Source organism: Triticum aestivum, chromosome 5B (assembly GCF_018294505.1).
Source record: "Triticum aestivum cultivar Chinese Spring chromosome 5B, IWGSC CS RefSeq v2.1, whole genome shotgun sequence".
In the NCBI taxonomy this organism is placed as follows: domain Eukaryota; kingdom Viridiplantae; phylum Streptophyta; class Magnoliopsida; order Poales; family Poaceae; genus Triticum; species Triticum aestivum.
Window position 1 is genome coordinate 269577246 of NC_057807.1, and position 22702 is coordinate 269599947.

A 22702-nucleotide genomic window follows, 5' to 3' on the forward strand; every position below is an offset into this window, starting at 1 on the left:
TAATCCTCATATGCAAATTTCGAAATTGGTCCTGATCTGAACAAAACATTATGTTGTTAAACAGCAAGTTAAAGTGCACTATGATGATCTACACTTTTTTCTAATCAAGTTACATATAAAGTTCATTTAATTCCGAGCTACGGCCTAGAAGATATGAGCAAAACAAGTTCATGGCATTGATGCAAAATGCATTTAAACATCAAGCACACATACTCAAACCAAGGATGCAACATGACATGATGAAACAACATGCAAAACCAAGGGGCATGATGAAAATGCAGCAACGGTTCAACACATACACTCAAAACAAGATATAGCAACAATCTGCCTAAACAGCAACTAGGCACTTTGCAATCATCAAAACAACATGCTACAGGAGCCATATGAGCACAAACTTCATATGCACTTAAAGTACAGATTACATGCTTCAAATATCATTAAGGTTCAGGTGCATATGCATCAAGATTAAACCAATATGATCAATGCAAAATGCAAAGTTCTGATACAGATTCATGACTTTATGTGAAAAACTGGGCATATACATGAGCAGAGTTAATATGATGACTTGTTGGAGGCATGAAACAAAGATACTACAGTGCAAGATCATGGCAAGCAAAAGCATGGCATGCTAATACATAACATGGAGCTCAAATAATACAACATGGCATATACATAGGAGCAACAAGTTCATGGCATCCATCAAGACAAGATGCATACATGAAATAAGTTGATTCTCAAACTTAGTGAATCTGGGAATGCAAAACAGCAACATTATAATGCTGACTTTGGAGGCACACAACAGCAAGCATGGCCATTTTAATAAATATGCAAAGGTCATGAGCATGTAGTAGACATGACATAATTCCAGTTAAACCAAGGGCACAATTTATAAGATGCATAGATTAATTACAATGAGCTTTCCAAAATGGAACATGTTGTTAATAGACTGGCAGATTTAGCATAATGGCAACTTGAGAGCAAGAAAGAGATAAGCTACGACAAGTTTAGATGGCAACCAAGGGCATGGATGGATAGAGCACAACATGGTCTTCAAAACATGATTACTGAACATCTCCAGATTATGCATGGATTTGATGGTCGCATCAAGCAAACATAGCATCATAATATAACATTTCCAGACTTGGCAGAAATTACTCTCTGGAAACAGAAAACAGCGAGTAGCCCAATTTGTGAGCTCGTGCTAGTCACCACAGGGCATATCATGAAAAATGTGTTACGTCGATGCAAATATGACATTATTGTGCTTCTAAATGTGTAGGTATGTTGCTCAAAAAAATCACACAAAATGATATGAAAAAGACAAAATGGCAAGTTACAGCAGTTTTCTGCACTTAGTATCACTTAGCACTTCTGCAATGATGATTATGGCATCAAGATGAAACCTAACATGAATACAAATGCAACTATCATGTAGAGCATAAAGAGCAGAACATTTCTTTATAAAGAACATCATCATCGGACTAACATGCACAAAGGTAGGTCCCACACAAAATGCACACATGCTGTTAAAATCTAGGGACAGTAGAAATCGACCTCGCAGGAAACCTGGATCTCGCGGTCCTGGGGACGAGACGGTGCAGCAGGGGCGTTTGGTTGGCGGGATGCCCGCGTCCAGGGGTGGGGGCGTCCAGGTCGGGGTTGGGTCCGACGGCTGGGCAAAGGAGGCCATGGCGGATCCGGCGATGGGGAACTGCTCCAGTGAGGGGAGGAGGCCGGGGATGGCCGGATCTGGTGGATCCCGGCCGGATCCATCCATTCCCAGTGGCGGGGTTGGCGAGCTCCGGCGAGGCTGGTGCGGGGTGCTACCTCTTGAGCACTGTGTTGGATTTCCCCGAAGAGGAGAGGATGATGCAGCAAAGTAGCATAAGTATTTCCCTCAGTTTTTGAGAACCAAGGTATCAATCCAGTAGGAGACCACGCACAAGTCCCTCGTACCTACACAAAACGATAGCTACTCGCAACCAACGCGATTAGGGGTTGTCAATCCCTTCACGGTCACTTACGAGAGTGAGATCTGATAGAGATGATAAATAATATTTTTGGTATTTTTGGTATAGAGATGCAAAGTAAAAAGTAAAAGGCAAAGTAAAAGCAAAGCAAGTAATAAAGTAATGGAGATTGATATGATGAGAATAGACCCGGGGGCCATAGGTTTCACTAGTGGCTTCTCTCAAGAGCATAGATATTCTACGGTGGGTGAACAAATTACTGTTGAGCAATTGACAGAATTGAGCATAGTTATGAGCATATCTAGGTAATGATCATGTATATAGGCATCACGTCCGAGACAAGTAGATCGAAACGATTCTGCATCTACTACTATTACTCCACTCATCGACCGCTATCCAGCATGCATCTAGAGTATTAAGTTAAAAACAGAGTAACGCCTTAAGCAAGATGACATGATGTAGAGGGATAAATTCATGCAATATGATAAAAAACCCATCTTGTTATCCTCGATGGCAACAATACAATACGTGCCTTGCTGCCCCTTCTGTCACTGGGAAAGGACACCGCAAGATTGAACCCAAAGCTAAGCACTTCTCCCATTGCAAGAACTACCAATCTAGTTGGCCAAACCAAAAGGATAATTCGAAGAGACTTGCAAAGATAACTCAATCATACATAAAAGAATTCAGAGAAGATTCAAATATTATTCATAGATAAGCTGGATCATAAACCCACAATTCATCGGTCTCAACAAACACACCGCAAAAAGAAGATTACATCGAATAGATCTCCACGAGAGAGGGGGAGAACATTGTATTGAGATCCAAAAAGAGAGAAGAAGCCATCTAGCTACTAGCTATGGACCCGAAGGTCTGAAGTAAACTACTCACACTTCATCGGAGGGGCTATGGTGTTGATGTAGAAGCCCTCCATGGTGGATGCCCCCTCCGGCGGAGCTCCGGAACAGGCCCCAAGATGGGATCTCGTGGATACAGAAGGTTGCGGCGGTGGAATTAGGTTTTTGGCTCCTGTTCTGATCGTTTGGGGATACGTAGGTATATATAGGAGGAAGGAGTACGTCGGTGGAGCAACAGGGGGCCACGAGGTAGGGGGCGCGCCCTAGGGGGGCGCCCCCCACCCTCGTGACCGCCTCTTTTGTTCCTTGGAGCAGGGTCCAAGTCTCCTGGATCACGTTCGGTGAGAAAATCACGTTCCCGAAGGTTTCATTCCGTTTGGACTCCGTTTGATATTCCGTTTCTTCGAAACACTGAAATAGGCAAAAAACAGCAATTCTGGGCTGGGCCTCCGGTTAATAGGTTAGTCCCAAAAATAATATAAAAGTGGAAAATAAAGCCCAATATAGTCCAAAACAGTAGATAAAGTAGCATGGAGCAATCAAAAATTATAGATACGTTGGAGACGTATCAGGCATCCCCAAGCTTAATTCCTGCTCGTCCTCGAGTAGGTAAATGATAAAAAAGAATTTTTGATGCGGAGTGATACTTTGGCATAATTTCAATGTAAATCTTCTTAATTGTGATATGAATATTCAGATCCGAAAGATTCAAGACAAAAGTTCATATTGACATAAAAATAATAATACTTCAAGCATACTAATCAAAGCAATCATGTCTTCTCAAAATAACATGGCAAAAGAAAGTTCATCCCTACAAAATCATATAGTTAGGCTATGCTTCATTTTCGTCACACAAAGATGTTCCCAACTTCTATACCCCCGATGACAAGCCAAGCAATTGTTTCATACTTAAATAATCTCAAACTTTTTCAACCTTCACGCAATACATGAGCGTGAGCCATGGATATAGCACTATGGGTGGAATAGAATATGATGATGGGGATTGTGTGGAGAAGACAAAAAAGGAGAAAGTCTCACATTGACGAGGATAATCAACGGGCTATGGAGATGCCCATCAATTGATGTCAACATGAGGAGTAGGGATTGCCATGCAACGGATGCACTAGAGCTATGAATGCTCAACAAAAGAAAACTAGTGGGTGTGCATCCAACTCGCTTGCTCATGAAGACCTAGGGCATTTGAGGAAGCCCATCGTAGGAATATACAAGCCAAGTTCTATAATGAAAAATTCCCACTAGTATAAAAAGACAACTTATGAGACTCACTACATGAAGAACAAGGTGCTACTTTGAAGCACAATATATATATGAGACTCACTACATGAAGAACAAGGTGCTACTTTGAAGCACAAGTGTGGAAAAAGAGATAGTAGCATTGCCCTTTTTTTTTTTCTTTTTTCTTTTTTTTTTTGGGCCTTTCTTTTTTTGCCTTTCTTTTTTTCTTTTTTTTTTGGGTTATGCTCTAATAATGATGATCATCACACTTCTATTGATTACAACATAAGGATTACAACTCAAAACTTAGAACAAGATATGACTCTATATGAATGCCTCCGGCGGTGTACCGGGATGGTGCAATGAATCAAGAGTGACATGTATGAAAAATAATGCATGGTGGCTTTGCCACAAATACGATGTCAACTACATGATCATGCAATGGCAATATGACAAAAGTAATGTATGTCATGATTATGATGATGGAAGTTGCATGGCAATATATCTCGGAATGGCTATGGAAATGCCATGATAGGTAGGTATGGTGGCTGTTTTGAGGAAGATATAAGGAGGTTTATGTGTGATAGAGCGTATCGTATCACGGGGTTTGGATGCACCGGCGAAGTTTGCACCAACTCTCAAGGTGAGAAAGGGCAATGCACGGTACCGAAGAGGCTAGCAAAGGCGGAAAGGTGAGAGTGCGTATAATCCATGGACTCAACATTAGTCAAAAGAACTCATATACTTATTGCAAAAATTTAGAAGTCATCAAAAATCAAGTACTACGCGCATGCTCCTAGGGGGATAGATTGGTAGGAAAAGACCATCGCTCGTCCCCGACCGCCACTCATAAGGATGCACAAGCCAGGTACACTTCATGTTTCAAATTTGTTACACAACTTTAACCATACGTGCATGCTACGGGACTTGCAAACTTCAACACAAGCATTTCTCAAATTCATAATCACCCAACTAGCACGACTTTGATATTATCACCTCCATATCTCAAAACAATTATCAAGCATCAAACTTATCTTAGTATTCAATTCACTCAAAAGAAAGTTTCACATATCTTGAATACCAAGTATATTAACATTAAGCAAATTACCATGCTATTAACGACTCTCAAAATAATCTAAGTGAAGCATGAGAGATCAATAGTTTCTTTAAAACAAATCCACCACCATGCTCTAAAAGATCTAAGTGAAGCACTAGAGCAAAAATTATCACGCTCAAAAGATATAAGTGAAGCACTATGAGCAAAACTATCAAGCTCAAAAGATATAAGTGAAGCACATAGAGTATTCTAACAAATTCCAATTCATGTATGGCTCTCTCAAAAGGTGTGTACAGCAAGGATGATTGTGGTAAACTAACAAGCAAAGACGCAAATAATACAAGACGCTCCAAGCAAAACACATATCATGTGGTGAATAAAAATATAGCTCCAAGTAAATTACCGATGGAAGTGGACGAAAGAGGGGATGCCTTCCGGGGCATCCCCAAGCTTTGACTTTTTGGTGTCCTTGGATTATCTTGGGGGTGCCATGGGCATCCCCAAGCTTAGGCTCTTGCCACTCCTTGTTCCATAATCCATCAAAAGAATTCACCCAAAACTTGAAAACTTCACAACACAAAACTCAATAGAAATCTCGTGAGCTCCGTTAGAGAAAGAAAACAAAAGACTACTTCAAGGTACTGTAATGAACTCATTCTTTATTTATATTGGTGTTAAACCTACTGTATTCCAACTTCTCTATGGATTATAAACTATTTTACTAGCCATAGATTCATCAAAATAAGCAAACAACACACGCAAAACAGAATCTGTCAAAAACAGAACAGTCTGTAGCAATCTGTAACTAACGCAAACTTCTGGAACTCTAAAAATTCTACCAAAATAGGAAGTCCTGGAAAATTTGTTTATTGAACAGCAGCAAAAAGAATCAACGCAAAAGCACGTTCTGTGATTTAACAAAATTATATTCGTGCGTGCAAAGTTTCTGTTTTTCAGCAGAATCAAATCAACTATCATCGTAGGTTATCCTATAGGTTCTACTTGGCACAAACACTAATTAAAAGATAAAACCACATCCAAACAGAAGGCTAGATGGATTATTTATTCCTAAACAGAAGCAAAAACAAAAAACACAAAATAAAATTGGGTTGCCTCCCAACAAGCGCTATCGTTTAACGCCCCTAGCTAGGCATAAAAGCAAGGATAGATCTAGGTATTGCCATCTTTGGTAGGCAATCCATAAGTGGCTCTCATGATAGATTCATATGGTAATTTTATTTTCTTTCTAGGGAAGTGTTCCATGCCCTTCTTTAAGGGAAATTGGAATCTAATATTCCCTTCCTTCATATCAATAATTGCACCAATCGTTCTAAGGAAAGGTCTACCAAGAATAATAGGACATGAAGGATTGCAATCTATATCAAGAACGATAAAATCTACGGGCACATAATTCCTATTTGCAACAATAAGAACATCATTAATTCTTCCCATAGGCTTTTTAATAGTGGAATCCGCAAGATGCAAGTTTAGAGAGCAATCATCAAAATCACGGAAATCTAGCAAATCACACAAAGTTTTGGGAATAGTAGAGACACTAGCACCCAAATCACACAAAGCATGAAACTCATAATCTTTAATTTTAATTTTAATAGTAGGTTCCCACTCATCATAGAGTTTTCTAGGGATAGAAACTTTCAACTCAAGTTTTTCTTCATAAGATTGCATCAAGGCATCAACAATGTGTTCGGTAAAGGCCTTATTTTGACTATAAGCATGAGGAGAATCTAGCACGGATTGCAACAAGGAAATACAACCAATCAAAGAGCAATTTTCATAATTAAATTCCTTGAGATCCAAAATAGTGGGTTTAGCAACATCTAGGTTTTTATTTCTTTCAATCCCACTTTCATCAATTTCATCATCAAGATCTAGAAACTCCGAATTCTTAGAACGCCTTCTAGGTAAAGGAAGATCATATTCAGTTTCATCAAGATTCATATTGCAAAACAAAGATTTAATGGGGGACACATCAATAACTTTTAGATCTTCATCTTGATTTTCATAGGAATTGGAAGAACACGCTTTAATAAAGGCATCTTTGGAAGCACGCATCCTAGCGGTTCTTTCTTTGCACTCATCAATGGAAATTCTCATGGCTTTGAGAGACTCATTGATATCATGCTTAGGAGGAATAGATCTAAGCTTTAAAGAATCAATTTCAAGAGAAATTCTATCAACGTTCCTAGCCAAATCATCAACTTTAAGCAATTTCTCTTCAAGCAAAGCATTAAAATTCTTTTGTGAATTCATAAACTCTTTAACACTACTCTCAAATTCAGAGGGCATCTTATTAAAATTTCCATAAGAGTTGTTGTAGGAATTTCCATAATTATTAGAAGGATTACTAGGATAAGGCCTAGGATTAAAATTCCCTCTATACGCGTTGTTTCCAAAACTATTCCTACCAACAAAATTCACATCCATAGATTCATTATTATTCTCAATCAAAGTAGACAAAGGCATATCATTGGGATCAAGAGGAAGTATTTTTAGTAGCAAACATCTTCATAAGTTCATCCATCTTTTCACTCAAAACATTGATTTCTTCTATAGCATGCACTTTTTTACTAGAAGATCTTTCGGTGTGCCATTGAGAATAATTAGCCATAATATTATCAAGCAATTTGTAGCATCTCCTAACGTAATTTCCATAAACGTGCCTCCCGCGGCCGAATCTAAAAGATTTCTAGAAGCAAAATTCAATCCGGCATAAAAATTTTGTATGATCATCCATAAATTCAAACCATGAGTAGGGCAATTGCGAAGCATCAATTTCATTCTTTCCCAAGATTGGGCAACATGCTCATGATCAAGTTGTTTAAAATTCATAATATCGTTCCTAAGAGTGATGATCTTAGCGGGAGGAAAATACTTAGAGATAAAAGCATCTTTGCACTTGTTCCAAGAATCAATACTATTTTTAGGCAAAGACGAAAACCAAACTTTAGCACGATCTCTAAGTGAAAACGGAAATAACTTCAATTTGACAATATTGTTATCCGTATCTTTCTTCTTTTGCATATCACACAAATCAACAAAATTGTTTAGATGAGTAGCGGCATCTTCACTAGGAAGGCCGGCGAATTGATCTTTCATAACAAGATTCAGCAAAGCGGTATTGATTTCACAAGACTCATCATTATTAAGAGGAGCAATCGGAGTACTAAGGAAATCATTATTATTGGTATTCGAGAAGTCACACAATTTGGTATTATCTTGCGCCATGGCAACAAGTAATCCAACACACAAGCAAACAGAAAGGCAACGGGAAAAGGCAAACGGGAAAGAGAGGAGGAGATTGGGAAAGAGAGGGCGAATAAAACGGCAAGGGTGAAGTGGGGGAGAGGAAAACGAGAGGCAAATGGCAAATAATGTAATGCGAGAGATAGGGATTGTGATGGGTACTTGGTATGGTTGACTTGCTTGCGTGAGCCTCCCCGGCAACGGCGCCAGAAATTCTTCTTGCTACCTCTTGAGCACTGCGTTGGATTTCCCCGAAGAGGAGAGGATGATGCAGCAAAGTAGCGTAAGTATTTCCCTCAGTTTTTGAGAACCAAGGTATCAATCCAGTAGGAGACCACGCACAAGTCCCTCGTACCTACACAAAACGATAGCTCCTCGCAACCAACGCGATTAGGGGTTGTCAATCCCTTCACGGTCACTTACGAGAGTGAGATCTGATAGAGATGATAAATAATATTTTTGGTATTTTTGGTATATAGATGCAAAGTGAAAAGTAAAAGGCAAAGTAAAAACAAAGCAAGTAATAAAGTAATGGAGATTGATATGATGAGAATAGACCCGGGGGCCATAGGTTTCACTAGTGGCTTCTCTCAAGAGCATAGATATTCTACGGTGGGTGAACAAATTACTGTTGAGCAATTGACAGAATTGAGCATAGTTATGAGCATATCTAGGTATGATCATGTATATAGGCATCACGTCCGAGACAAGTAGATCGAAACGATTCTGCATCTACTACTATTACTCCACTCATCGACCGCTATCCAGCATGCATCTAGAGTATTAAGTTAAAAACAGAGTAACGCCTTAAGCAAGATGACATGATGTAGAGGGATAAATTCATGCAATATGATAAAAACCCCATCTTGTTATCCTCGATGGCAACAATACAATACGTGCCTTGCTGCCCCTTCTGTCACTGGGAAAGGACACCGCAAGATTGAACCCAAAGCTAAGCACTTCTCCCATTGCAAGAACTACCAATCTAGTTGGCCAAACCAAAAGGATAATTCGAAGAGACTTGCAAAGATAACTCAATCATACATAAAAGAATTCAGAGAAGATTCAAATATTGTTCATAGATAAGCTGGATCATAAACCCACAATTCATCGGTCTCAACAAACACACCGCAAAAAGAAGATTACATCGAATAGATCTCCACGAGAGAGGGGGAGAACATTGTATTGAGATCCAAAAAGAGAGAAGAAGCCATCTAGCTACTAGCTATGGACCCGAAGGTCTGAAGTAAACTACTCACACTTCATCGGAGGGGCTATGGTGTTGATGTAGAAGCCCTCCATGGTGGATGCCCCCTCCGGCGGAGCTCCGGAACAGGCCCCAAGATGGGATCTCGTGGATACAGAAGGTTGCGGCGGTGGAATTAGGTTTTTGGCTCCTGTTCTGATCGTTTGGGGATACGTAGGTATATATAGGAGGAAGGAGTACGTCGGTGGAGCAACAGGGGGGCCACGAGGTAGGGGGCGTGCCCAGGGGGCGCCCCCCACCCTCGTGACCGCCTCTTTGTTCCTTGGAGCAGGGTCCAAGTCTCCTGGATCACGTTCGGTGAGAAAATCACGTTCCCGAAGGTTTCATTCCGTTTGGACTCCGTTTGATATTCCGTTTCTTCGAAACACTGAAATAGGCAAAAAACAGCAATTCTGGGCTGGGCCTCCGGTTAATAGGTTAGTCCCAAAATAATATAAAAGTGGAAAATAAAGCCCAATATAGTCCAAAACAGTAGATAAAGTAGCATGGAGCAATCAAAATTATAGATACGTTGGAGACGTATCAGGCATCCCCAAGCTTAATTCCTGCTCGTCCTCGAGTAGGTAAATGATAAAAAAGAATTTTTGATGCGGAGTGATACTTTGGCATAATTTCAATGTAAATCTTCTTAATTGTGATATGAATATTCAGATCCGAAAGATTCAAGACAAAAGTTCATATTGACATAAAAATAATAATACTTCAAGCATACTAATCAAAGCAATCATGTCTTCTCAAAATAACATGGCAAAAGAAAGTTCATCCCTACAAAATCATATAGTTAGGCTATGCTTCATTTTCGTCACACAAAGATGTTCCCAACTTCTATACCCCCGATGACAAGCCAAGCAATTGTTTCATACTTAAATAATCTCAAACTTTTTCAACCTTCACGCAATACATGAGCGTGAGCCATGGATATAGCACTATGGGTGGAATAGAATATGATGATGGGGATTGTGTGGAGAAGACAAAAAAGGAGAAAGTCTCACATTGACGAGGCTAATCAACGGGCTATGGAGATGCCCATCAATTGATGTCAACATGAGGAGTAGGGATTGCCATGCAACGGATGCACTAGAACTATGAATGCTCAACAAAAGAAAACTAGTGGGTGTGCATCCAACTCGCTTGCTCATGAAGACCTAGGGCATTTGAGGAAGCCCATCGTAGGAATATACAAGCCAAGTTCTATAATGAAAGATTCCCACTAGTATAAAAAGACAACTTATGAGACTCACTACATGAAGAACAAGGTGCTACTTTGAAGCACAATATATGAGACTCACTACATGAAGAACAAGGTGCTACTTTGAAGCACAAATGTGGAAAAGAGATAGTAGCATTGCCCTTTTTTCTTTTTCTTTTCTTTTTTCTCTTTTTTTTATTTTTTTGGGCCTTTCTTTTTTTTTGCCTTTCTTTTTTTTTTTTTTTCTTTTTGGGAACAATGATGATCATCACACTTCTATTGATTACAACATAAGGATTACAACTCAAAACTTAGAACAAGATATGACTCCGTATGAATGCCTCCGGCGGTGTACCGGGATGGTGCAATGAATCAAGAGTGACATGTATGAAAAATAATGCATGGTGGCTTTGCCACAAATACGATGTCAACTACATGATCATGCAATGGCAATATGACAAAAGTAATGTATGTCATGATGATGATGATGAAAGTTGCATGGCAATATATCTCGGAATGGCTATGGAAATGCCATGATAGGTAGGTATGGTGGCTGTTTTAAGGAAGATATAAGGAGGTTTATGTGTGATAGAGCGTATCGTATCACGGGGTTTGGATGCACCGGCGAAGTTTGCACCAACTCTCAAGGTGAGAAATGGCAATGCACGATACCGAAGAGGCTAGCAAAGGCGGAAAGGTGAGAGTGCGTATAATCCATGGACTCAACATTAGCCAAAAGAACTCATATACTTATTGCAAAAAATTTAGAAGTCATCAAAAATCAAGTACTACGCGCATGCTCCTAGGGGGATAGATTGGTAGGAAAAGACCATCGCTCGTCCCCGACCGCCACTCATAAGGATGCACAAGCCATGTACACTTCATGTTTCAAATTTGTTACACAACTTTAACCATACGTGCATGCTACGGGACTTGCAAACTTCAACACAAGCATTTCTCAAATTCATAATCACCCAACTAGCACGACTTTGATATTATCACCTCCATATCTCAAAACAATTATCAAGCATCAAACTTATCTTAGTATTCAATTCACTCAAAAGAAAGTTTCACATATCTTGAATACCAAGTATATTAACATTAAGCAAATTACCATGCTATTAACGACTCTCAAAATAATCTAAGTGAAGCATGAGAGATCAATAGTTTCTTTAAAACAAATCCACCACCATGCTCTAAAAGATCTAAGTGAAGCACTAGAGCAAAAATTATCACGCTCAAAAGATATAAGTGAAGTACTATGAGCAAAACTATCAAGCTCAAAAGATATAAGTGAAGCACATAGAGTATTCTAACAAATTCCAATTCATGTATGGCTCTCTCAAAAGATGTGTACAGCAAGGATGATTGTGGTAAACTAACAAGCAAAGACGCAAATAATACAAGACGCTCCAAGCAAAACACATATCATGTGGTGAATAAAAATATAGCTCCAAGTAAATTACCGATGGAAGTGGACGAAAGAGGGGATGCCTTCCGGGGCATCCTCAAGCTTTGACTTTTTGGTGTCCTTGGATTATCTTGGGGGTGCCATGGGCATACCCAAGCTTAGGCTCTTGCCACTCCTTGTTCCATAATCCATCAAAAGAATTCACCCAAAACTTGAAAACTTCATAACACAAAACTCAATAGAAATCTTGTGAGCTCTGTTAGAGAAAGAAAACAAAAGACTACTTCAAGGTACTGTAATGAACTCATTCTTTATTTATATTGGTGTTAAACCTACTGTATTCCAATTTCTCTATGGATTATAAACTATTTTACTAGCCATAGATTCATCAAAATAAGCAAACAACACACGCAAAACAGAATCTGTCAAAAACAGAACAGTCTGTAGCAATCTGTAACTAACGCAAACTTCTGGAACACTAAAAATTCTACCAAAATAGGAAGTCCTGGAAAATTTGTTTATTGAACAGCAGAAAAACGAATCAACGCAAAAGCACGTTTCTGTGATTTAACAAAATTATATTCGTGTGTGCAAAGTTTCTGTTTTTCAGCAGAATCAAATCAACTATCATCGTAGGTTATCCTATAGGTTCTACTTGGCACAAACACTAATTAAAAGATAAAACCACATCCAAACAGAAGCTAGATGGATTATTTATTCCTAAACAGAAGCAAAAACAAAAAACACAAATAAAATTGGGTTGCCTCCCAACAAGCGCTATCGTTTAACGCCCCTAACTAGGAATAAAAGCAAGGATAGATCTAGGTATTGCCATCTTTGGTAGGCAATCCATAAGTGGCTCTCATGATAGATTCATATGGTAATTTTATTTTCTTTCTAGGGAAGTGTTCCATGCCCTTCTTTAAGGGAAATTGGAATCTAATATTCTCTTCCTTCATATCAATAATTGCACCAATCATTCTAAGGAAAGGTCTACCAAGAATAATAGGACATGAAGGATTGCAATCTATATCAAGAACGATAAAATCTACGGGCACATAATTCCTATTTGCAACAATAAGAACATCATTAATTCTTCCCATAGGCTTTTTAATAGTGGAATCCGCAAGATGCAAGTTTAGAGAGCAATCATCAAAATCACGGAAATCTAGCAAATCACACAAAGTTTTGGGAATAGTAGAGACACTAGCACCCAAATCACACAAAGCATGAAACTCATAATCTTTAATTTTAATTTTAATAGTAGGTTCCCACTCATCATAGAGTTTTCTAGGGATAGAAACTTTCAACTCAAGTTTTTCTTCATAAGATTGCATCAAGGCATCAACAATGTGTTCGGTAAAGGCCTTATTTTGACTATAAGCATGAGGAGAATCTAGCACGGATTGCAACAAGGAAATACAACCAATCAAAGAGCAATTTTCATAATTAAATTCCTTGAGATCCAAAATAGTGGGTTTAGCAACATCTAGGTTTTTATTTCTTTCAATCCCACTTTCATCAATTTCATCATCAAGATCTAGAAACTCCGAATTCTTAGAACGCCTTCTAGGTAAAGGAAGATCATATTCAGTTTCATCAAGATTCATATTGCAAAACAAAGATTTAATGGGGGACACATCAATAACTTTTAGATCTTCATCTTGATTTTCATAGGAATTGGAAGAACACGCTTTAATAAAGGCATCTTTGGAAGCACGCATCCTAGCGGTTCTTTCTTTGCACTCATCAATGGAAATTCTCATGGCTTTGAGAGACTCATTGATATCATGCTTAGGAGGAATAGATCTAAGCTTTAAAGAATCAATTTCAAGAGAAATTCTATCAACGTTCCTAGCCAAATCATCAACTTTAAGCAATTTCTCTTCAAGCAAAGCATTAAAATTCTTTTGTGAATTCATAAACTCTTTAACACTACTCTCAAATTCAGAGGGCATCTTATTAAAATTTCCATAAGAGTTGTTGTAGGAATTTCCATAATTATTAGAAGGATTACTAGGATAAGGGCCTAGGATTAAAATTCCCTCTATACGCGTTGTTTCCAAAACTATTCCTACCAACAAACTTCACATCCATAGATTCATTATTATTCTCAATCAAAGTAGACAAAGGCATATCATTGGGATCAAGAGGAGTATTTTTAGTAGCAAACATCTTCATAAGTTCATCCATCTTTTCACTCAAAACATTGATTTCTTCTATAGCATGCACTTTTTTACTAGAAGATCTTTCGGTGTGCCATTGAGAATAATTAGCCATAATATTATCAAGAAATTTGGTAGCATCTCCTAACGTAATTTCCATAAACGTGCCTCTCGCAGCCGAATCTAAAAGATTTCTAGAAGCAAAATTCAATCCGGCATAAAAAATTTGTATGATCATCCATAAATTCAAACCATGAGTAGGGCAATTGCGAAGCATCAATTTCATTCTTTACCAAGATTGGGCAACATGCTCATGATCAAGTTGTTTAAAATTCATAATATCGTTCCTAAGAGTGATGATCTTAGCGGGAGGAAAATACTTAGAGATAAAAGCATCTTTGCACTTGTTCCAAGAATCAATACTATTTTTAGGCAAAGACGAAAACCAAACTTTAGCACGATCTCTAAGTGAAAACGGAAATAACTTCAATTTGACAATATTGTTATCCGTATCTTTCTTCTTTTGTATATCGCACAAATCAACAAAATTGTTTAGATGAGTAGCGGCATCTTCACTAGGAAGACTGGCGAATTGATCTTTCATAACAAGATTCAACAAAGCGGTATTGATTTCACAAGACTCATCATTATTAAGAGGAGCAATCGGAGTACTAAGAAAATCATTATTATTGGTATTCGAGAAGTCACACAATTTGGTATTATCTTGCGCCATGGCAACAGGTAATCCAACACACAAGCAAACAAAAAGGCAACGGGAAAAAGGCAAACGGGAAAGAGAGGAGGAGATTGGGAAAGAGAGGGCAAATAAAACGGCAAGGGTGAAGTGGGGGAGAGGAAAACGAGAGGCAAATGGCAAATAATGTAATGCGAGAGATAGGGATTTTGACGGGTACTTGGTATGGTTGACTTGCTTGCGTGAGCCTCCCCGACAATGGTGCCAGAAATTCTTCTTGCTACCTCTTGAGCACTGCGTTGGATTTCCACGAAGAGGAGAGGATGATGCAGCAAAGTAGTGTAAGTATTTCCCTCAGTTTTTGAGAACCAAGGTATCGATCCAGTAGGAGACCACGCACAAGTCCCTCGTACCTACACAAAATAATAGCTACTCGCAACCAACGCGATTAGGGGTTGTCAATCCCTTCACGGTCACTTACGAGAGTGAGATCTGATAGAGATGATAAATAATATTTTTGGTATTTTTGGTATAGAGATGCAAAGTAAAAAGTAAAAGGCAAAGTAAAAGCAAAGCAAGTAATAAAGTAATGGAGATTGATATGATGAGAATAGACCCGGGGACTATAGGTTTCACTAGTGGCTTCTCTCAAGAGCATAGATTTTCTATGGTGGGTGAACAAATTACTGTTGAGCAATTGACAAAATTGAGCATAGTTATGAGCATATCTAGAGAATGATCATGTATATAGGCATCAAGTCCGAGACAAGTAGATCGAAATGATTCTGCATCTACTACTATTACTCCACTCATCGACCGCTATCCAGCATGCATCTAGAGTATTAAGTTAAAAATAGAGTGACGCCTTAAGCAAGATGACATGATGTAGAGGGATAAATTCATGCAATATGATAAAACCCCCATCTTGTTATCCTCGATGGCAATAATACAATACGTGTCTTGCTACCCCTGCTGTCACTGGGAAATGACACCGCAATATTGAACCCAAAGCTAAGCACTTCTCCCATTGCAAGAACTACCAATCTAGTTGGCCAAACCAAAAGGATAATTCGAAGAGACTTGCAAAGATAACTCAATCATACATAAAAGAATTCAGAGAAGATTCAAATATTGTTCATAGATAAGCTGGATCATAAACCCACAATTCATCGGTCTCAACAAACACACCGCAAAAAGAAGATTACATCGAATAGATCTCCACGAGAGAGGGGGAGAACATTGTATTGAGATCCAAAAAGAGAGAAGAAGCCATCTAGCTACTAGCTATGGACCCGAAGGTCTGAAGTAAACTACTCACACTTCATCGGAGGGGCTATGGTGTTGATGTAGAAGCCCTCCGTGGTGGATGCCCCCTCCGGCGGAGCTCCGGAATAGGCCCCAAGATGGGATCTCGTGGATACAGAAGGTTGCGGTGGTGGAATTAGGTTTTTGGCTCCTGTTCTGATCGTTTGGGGATACGTAGGTATATATAGGAGGAAGGAGTACGTCGGTGGAGCAGCAGGGGGCCCACGAGGTAGGGGGCGCACCCTCGTGACCGCCTCTTTTGTTCCTTGGAGCAGGGTCCAAGTCTCCTGGATCACGTTCGGTGAGAAAATCACGGTCCCGAAGGTTTTATTCGGTTTGGACTCCGTTTGATATTCCGTTTCTTCGAAACACTGAAATAGGCAAAAAAAACAGCAATTCTGGGCTGGGCCTCTGGTTAATAGGTTAGTCCCAAAAATAATATAAAAGTGGAAAATAAAGCCCAATATAGTCCAAAATAGTAGATAAAGTAGCATGGAGCAATCAAAAATTATAGATACGTTGGAGATGTATCACGGGGAGGCAGCAGCCATCGGCGGCAGGGAGATCGGGAAGAGCTCGGCGAGCAGCGGCGCGGGGAGGCGGTGAGCTCGGCGCTGGCGCTGGGTGGCGGGGCGCTCCGACGGGGCCGCCGGCGGGATGCGTCGAGGCGGCGGGGCAGGGGCTCGCCTGTGGGAGGCGTGGTCGAGGTTGGATGGGAGGAAGCCGAGTAGGCGAGCGCCAGGGGCGGGCGGCGGCGCGGCACGGGCGCCTTAGGCCCAGATCGACCCGGGGCGGGCCGCGGATGGGCTCTGCGGGCCGCGGCGGTGGGAGGCGCAAGGGGTGACGTGGAGGCGTGGGAGTGGATGAGGAGGGCGGCGCTGGTGGGGGCTGGCCGATCTAGCGGCAAGTGGCGACGGTGGAGTGGGGCGGCGCGAAAAACAATGAGGAGGAGGCCGCTGATCCGAGGGGGCTAGAGGTAGGTGGAGGGCTAGGGATGCCAAAATGGACTATGGGGAGGTGTGTGTATATAAGTAGGTGCTAGGGTTAGGGGGTTTGGGATGATTTCGGGCATCGGATCACGATCCGACGGTGCGGGAGCAGAGGGGGGTCTAGGTGGGCTGCAGGTGAGCTGTGTAGAGTGGCTAGGGAGAGAATAGAAGAGAGGCCCGTAGCAGTTTCGGAGACCGAAACGTCCGACGAATGTACGGGCAACGGTACCGCTATATGTTTAACGGTTGGGCTATTAAACGGACTCCAAATGCGACGAAATTTGGCAGACAGTCTACCTACACTACAATAAGACCGCACGCCAATTTTCACCCCATTCTGAGAACATTTTTACGCCACTTATTAAATAATATTTCGGAGGTGCCGCGGGCGCGTGCGAGTGTGAATGAGCTCGGAACAGACAACAAAGAGAACTGGTAGACCCGGGCGGATGCAAGTCTTGAAAAACATGCAGATGAAATGCACATGATGACATGGTAAAGTGCAACACGCAAGCGAATGACATGGCAACGGCGGCAAATAACTGGAAGACATCTAGCACATCGGTCCCGGGCGTTACAGATATGTAGGCATAGGCCTTTGATCATGTTGTTGTCTACAACTTTGGGAAGCATCCTAGTGAGGACATCAACAACTATGTTGAATAGCTGGGGGCAGAGGACCACCCTGCCTCAAGCCCTTATCATTAAGAACTCACTCTCCACATTGTTCAGTTTGACACATACAAAACCACTATGAGTGGTTTCCAAACCAAGTCCAACCATCTTTTATTGAATCCTCTAAGCTGAAGAGATTTGTGCAAACAAAAATCCACCTTATCAAAAGATTTGCTTTTCATAATCAAGGGTAAGAACTACTCATTTATCCTCATATTTAACCAGGGAGTGAATGACTTCATGTATTGTGACCACACTCAAGAATATATCTGCCTTTTATGAAGGTAGACTGGTTGTTAGATATGAAACTATTTAAGAATATGGATCTATTGGTCAGAACTTCAGTAAAAATCTTCAAGACACAAATTTTATCTATACCTACTATTAAAGGGAGGTGATATTCTTGATTTCGTCCTATTTTGTTTGGTCCCGCTTTAATTAATTTCATGTATGTGATTTGGTTTCGTTACTTGCCACCCGTGTTGACCCAACGGAGGAAGCCCACCTGGTGGCGCACTGTGGTTAGGCCCGGGGAGCTGGCAAAAAATAAAATTGCAATATTCATGTAAGCAAAAAAAAATCGATTGTCAGCGAGAATTCGTTTTCCCTGTTGCAATGCACAGCAAATTTTCGAGATAAATGTGTCACCTGACTAGAATTGATAAATTGCAAGATATTTATTTCTTCTCTCTCGTTGCAACGCCTAGACATGTTTGCTATATTACAAAAAATATGTTCAAAAATCAAGAGTTTCAACTAATTTTTATTCAAAACATTTTCATGAATTAATCAATAATAAGTGATTGTTTTAAAATCAATTTACAGAGCTAGAGATATGAGATGGTTATTTTTTTTCTCTTGTTGCAACGTACGGCCCTTTTTGCTAGTTAGAAGGCTAATAAGCCTAAATTTCTTTTTTTTTATTGACGGGAATAGGCCTAAATTTCTTCATGGTTGTTGCAGCGGGCTCCTTAAGGATATGTACAACTTTACCGTTTTGTTTCCTACACATAGTAGAGTACCACGGAGTGAAATGCCTTGACTAGTTATGGTGAGCTTGACGAGTCATTGGTGTGGTGGCTTGCATGCACAAGTCTAGCCAAGGATCCAATTTAAATCCCACACAGTAGCGCTAGGATGCAGCAGTACGTACACCTCTAGCTCGTCCTTCCTTTAAGGCGTGGTGGGGCGGGTCGGTTTCTATGATTCATGTGATGTCGTTGACAGAAAGAGAAAGCAAGCATTGCATGTAGATCGACTGGAGCTACAGAAAGTGAAAGTAAATCATCAGCGTCAGAGAGCTATAGAGTTAGACGATAGATAGCAAGTGAAAAGGAGCTCACTCCCCTTCATCATCTCCCTCCTATATATACAGAGAGAGAGAGTGAGAGATCATCAGACAGTGTGCTGCCAGAAGCCAGCTGCAGACACGAGTGAGAAAGACGATCAAGCTGTCAAAAGGAGAAGAGGTCGAGAGGAGGGAAGGTGATCGGTCGATCATGGGGAGGCCGCCGTGCTGCCACAAGGTGGGCGTGAAGAAGGGGCCGTGGACGCCGGAGGAGGACATCATCCTGGTGTCCTACATCCAGGAGAACGGCCCGGGGAACTGGCGGGCGGTGCCCATCAACACCGGCCTCATGCGCTGCAGCAAGAGCTGCCGCCTCCGCTGGACCAACTACCTCCGCCCCGGCATCCGCCGCGGCAACTTCACCACGCACGAGGAAGGCATCATCGTCCACCTCCAGTCCCTCCTTGGCAACAGGTAACCAACTAAGCCACCCAGCGATCGATCGTCCGGGTTGGTCATGGCGGCCGCCCGTGCGTGCATGGTGATATACATGATCTAATAACAACTCTTTGGGTTTGGGGGAATGTAGATGGGCCGCGATCGCGTCCTACCTGCCACAGAGGACGGACAACGACATCAAGAACTACTGGAACACGCACCTCAAGAAGAAGCTTAAGAAGCAGCAGGCCATGGGCGCCATCTTCGCGCCGCCGCCGCCGCCGCCCTCCAGCTCCGCCGAGACAGCTATCAACCTCCCCGGCGCCGTCCATCTCGACAACCACCACCACCGATACCACCATGACGCGATCGCTGCCTCCAGCTCCACGGTCGACCACGGCTGCTACGCGGCGTGCAGCAACCCGGAGGTCACCCAGCAGCATACGACGATCACCATGCGCCGCTCGCCATTCGCCGACGTCGCCGCCGACTGCTCCTCGTCGTCCTACGCCTCCAGCATGGACAACATATCCAGGCTCCTCGACGGTTTCATGAAGAGCTCCCCGCCCACCGCCACCGACGTCAAACCCAACATAGCCGTGGTCAGCGACCCTTTCATGTCCTTCGACCGCATATCCGGCACCGGCACCGAGCTGGCTTTCGTCCCTGGCGTTCAGCAGCAGCAGCAGCAGCCGGTGTTAATGGGGGGCATCAGCTATGATGACGAGGCCACCAGACAGCAGCAGCAGCTCCATCATCAGTTGCCACTGTGTTCGATCGAGAAGTGGCTTCTCGATGAGGCAGCGGAGCAGGTCGCTGACCTGATGGACCTCTCCGACGGTGGCTGCTCCTCCCTGCCATTGCTGTACTAGCCAGTACTTCTGTGGTACTAGCTGGAAAAGGCAAACCAACGAACCATTGTCACTTTCCAGATACATAGTTAATCGTTTCTACAGTCAATTACATGCATACACATCCATATATATATAATAGAGAGGCTAAGTAATTTCTGTTAATTACATGTTCTAGCTAGCTTCTTGGAGATCGCTATGATGACACCATCAAGTTAACTAGAGAGAGGCAAAAGGAAGTTAATTATAGAGACGTTTACTAATGGTGCATATTACACTGGGATGGGATGATGAGAAGAAGGCCAAGTGGCCAGAAGGAACAAGACAGTAACAGGAATTCAATAACGGCCGCGACGTGATGTATGATCTGATCTGCAAGCATGATGCGACTAAGGGTTGTCATGTCTGTTCTTGAATGTAGTTTTTTGTGGGGAAATGTTTTTTCGTTTCTGGGTTATAGTGCAAGCAAGCTGAAGTGTTCCAGCTTAGCTTACCCGGTGTTGAATTGTACGGAGTATGAATATAAGTTAGTGAACCCTTCTGTTTTTGTCTTGATTCTAGTTGATTGATTCTGCAACGACTTGTACTTTTTCCTGATCATGTACGGTGTGACATGAATGCTACCCAAACTTGTTAGTGGAAAAAAAGCTAGAGAGAGGGGATATGTCCCTGTCGGCAACGGCAGATGGTCCCTGATCACATTCACTGCAAAAGAAAAAAAAAGATGATCACATTCACTGCAAAAAAAAAAAAGAAAGCAACTCGCAGATTATAACAAAAAAATAATACTCCCTCCGTCCAACAATATAAGATGTTTTTACAAGCTATGTTAGCTTGCAAAAAGGTCTTATATTATGGACGGAGGGGGTAATACATAGCCTTTTTAGCCCGGATTTTTTGGGGAAAAGATGAACCATTTCTCAATGCATGGTTAGTTATTTAACTATCTGCTTCCAAAAGAAAACTGAACGAATTTAAAAGCTATTCACCGAGAAAGTACCTTTCAGGAAAGATACAGATAGATTTTGCACAAGAATTAACAATGATTGCTCCTGGCTGGTCATCAACATCGCTTGAAATGCTCTGTTAGCTTGTAGCACATCAGGTAAAGCAACAGGCAGTACGGCAGAGAATGGGCATGTATATCCAGGAAAGAGATGATCAATTACATGATTAAGACATGGTCTGTGGGGTGTCCCTGGATCTCCGTTATGCGTCCCTTCCGTGTCATGTTACTCGCTATGGATCAATAAAAGCCGTCGCTACTTTGGCCACTAGTTTCTATCTTACATGTTGTGAAATGACTTTTCAACACAAGTTTCTGCAAATGATTATTAAATATCTAATCCAAATATCTGTGGTCAGATTTTCAAAAGTTCGATTTCATTTATGTCTAGAACAACTTCTTCAAAAAAAATGGAGGGAGTAAAATGCACTGAAAATAAAAATGTAAGTGTCACACCTGCATTTGGATGCAGTCTTAGATCAGAGGGTGAACTTTTTTGGGCAACAGGCGCTTTTATTAAACGCAAAATGTATCCAAAAAACGATCAGAGAGTGAAATGGCCTAGCTGAGTGATGAATTTTGCTTGTTAAAAGCCTAGCTAGACTGCGTAACCTCAACTAGTCAACTGCAACACCCTCACCTGACCCAGCTAGCTGGTCCAGGCATCCAGCTATATCTTCAAGATCAGCTCAGACTGGACCAGTATCGAACTATCAGCAGGACCAAGCAAGACTTTTCCTGGCCCAAGCAGGGATGCAAAAACCGGCGAAAACCAGTGGGTATACCGGTTTCCCCTGTTTAGGGACATTTTTAATGATTGGGCAGTATGCTGTTCAGTAATTGTGAGAAAATATAAAACAGGGAGAAAGGGGTGAACAAATGGTTATGGACGCTCTTATTTTGGTAAAGGCTGTTTAGATTAGACATATTTCTCTAGAGTTTTGGTAATTAGGAGCTGTTCGCCGAACAGGCCCTTAGTACAGATTTAAGCTACATGCTGAATCTCGAGAAAGTATAACCTACATCCAATCACCTCCTCG

At 41.3% G+C, this 22702-nt stretch overlaps 1 protein-coding gene across 1 annotated transcript; it reads left to right on the forward strand.

Annotated features, from left to right (window-relative positions):
• Positions 1 to 19324: 19324 nt before the first annotated feature.
• LOC123115962 (transcription factor MYB60-like) lies at positions 19325 to 21211 on the forward strand. The gene is made up of 2 exons (XM_044536991.1): positions 19325 to 19841; positions 19957 to 21211. Exons 1-2 carry the CDS (start codon positions 19579 to 19581, stop codon positions 20675 to 20677), a joined length of 984 nt encoding a protein of 327 aa, XP_044392926.1. The 5' UTR covers positions 19325 to 19578; the 3' UTR covers positions 20678 to 21211.
• The last annotated feature ends 1491 nt before the right edge of the window (positions 21212 to 22702 follow it).

What these genes read in the sequence shown, in the direction of transcription:
- LOC123115962 (XM_044536991.1), top strand. Translation starts at nt 19,579, where the DNA reads ATGGGGAGGCCGCCGTGCTGCCACAAGGTGGGCGTGAAGAAGGGGCCG. An exon ending in CAGTCCCTCCTTGGCAACAG is followed by an intron (nt 19,842 to 19,956) that starts GTAACCAACTAA and finishes GGGGGAATGTAG; the next exon opens with ATGGGCCGCGATCGCGTCCT.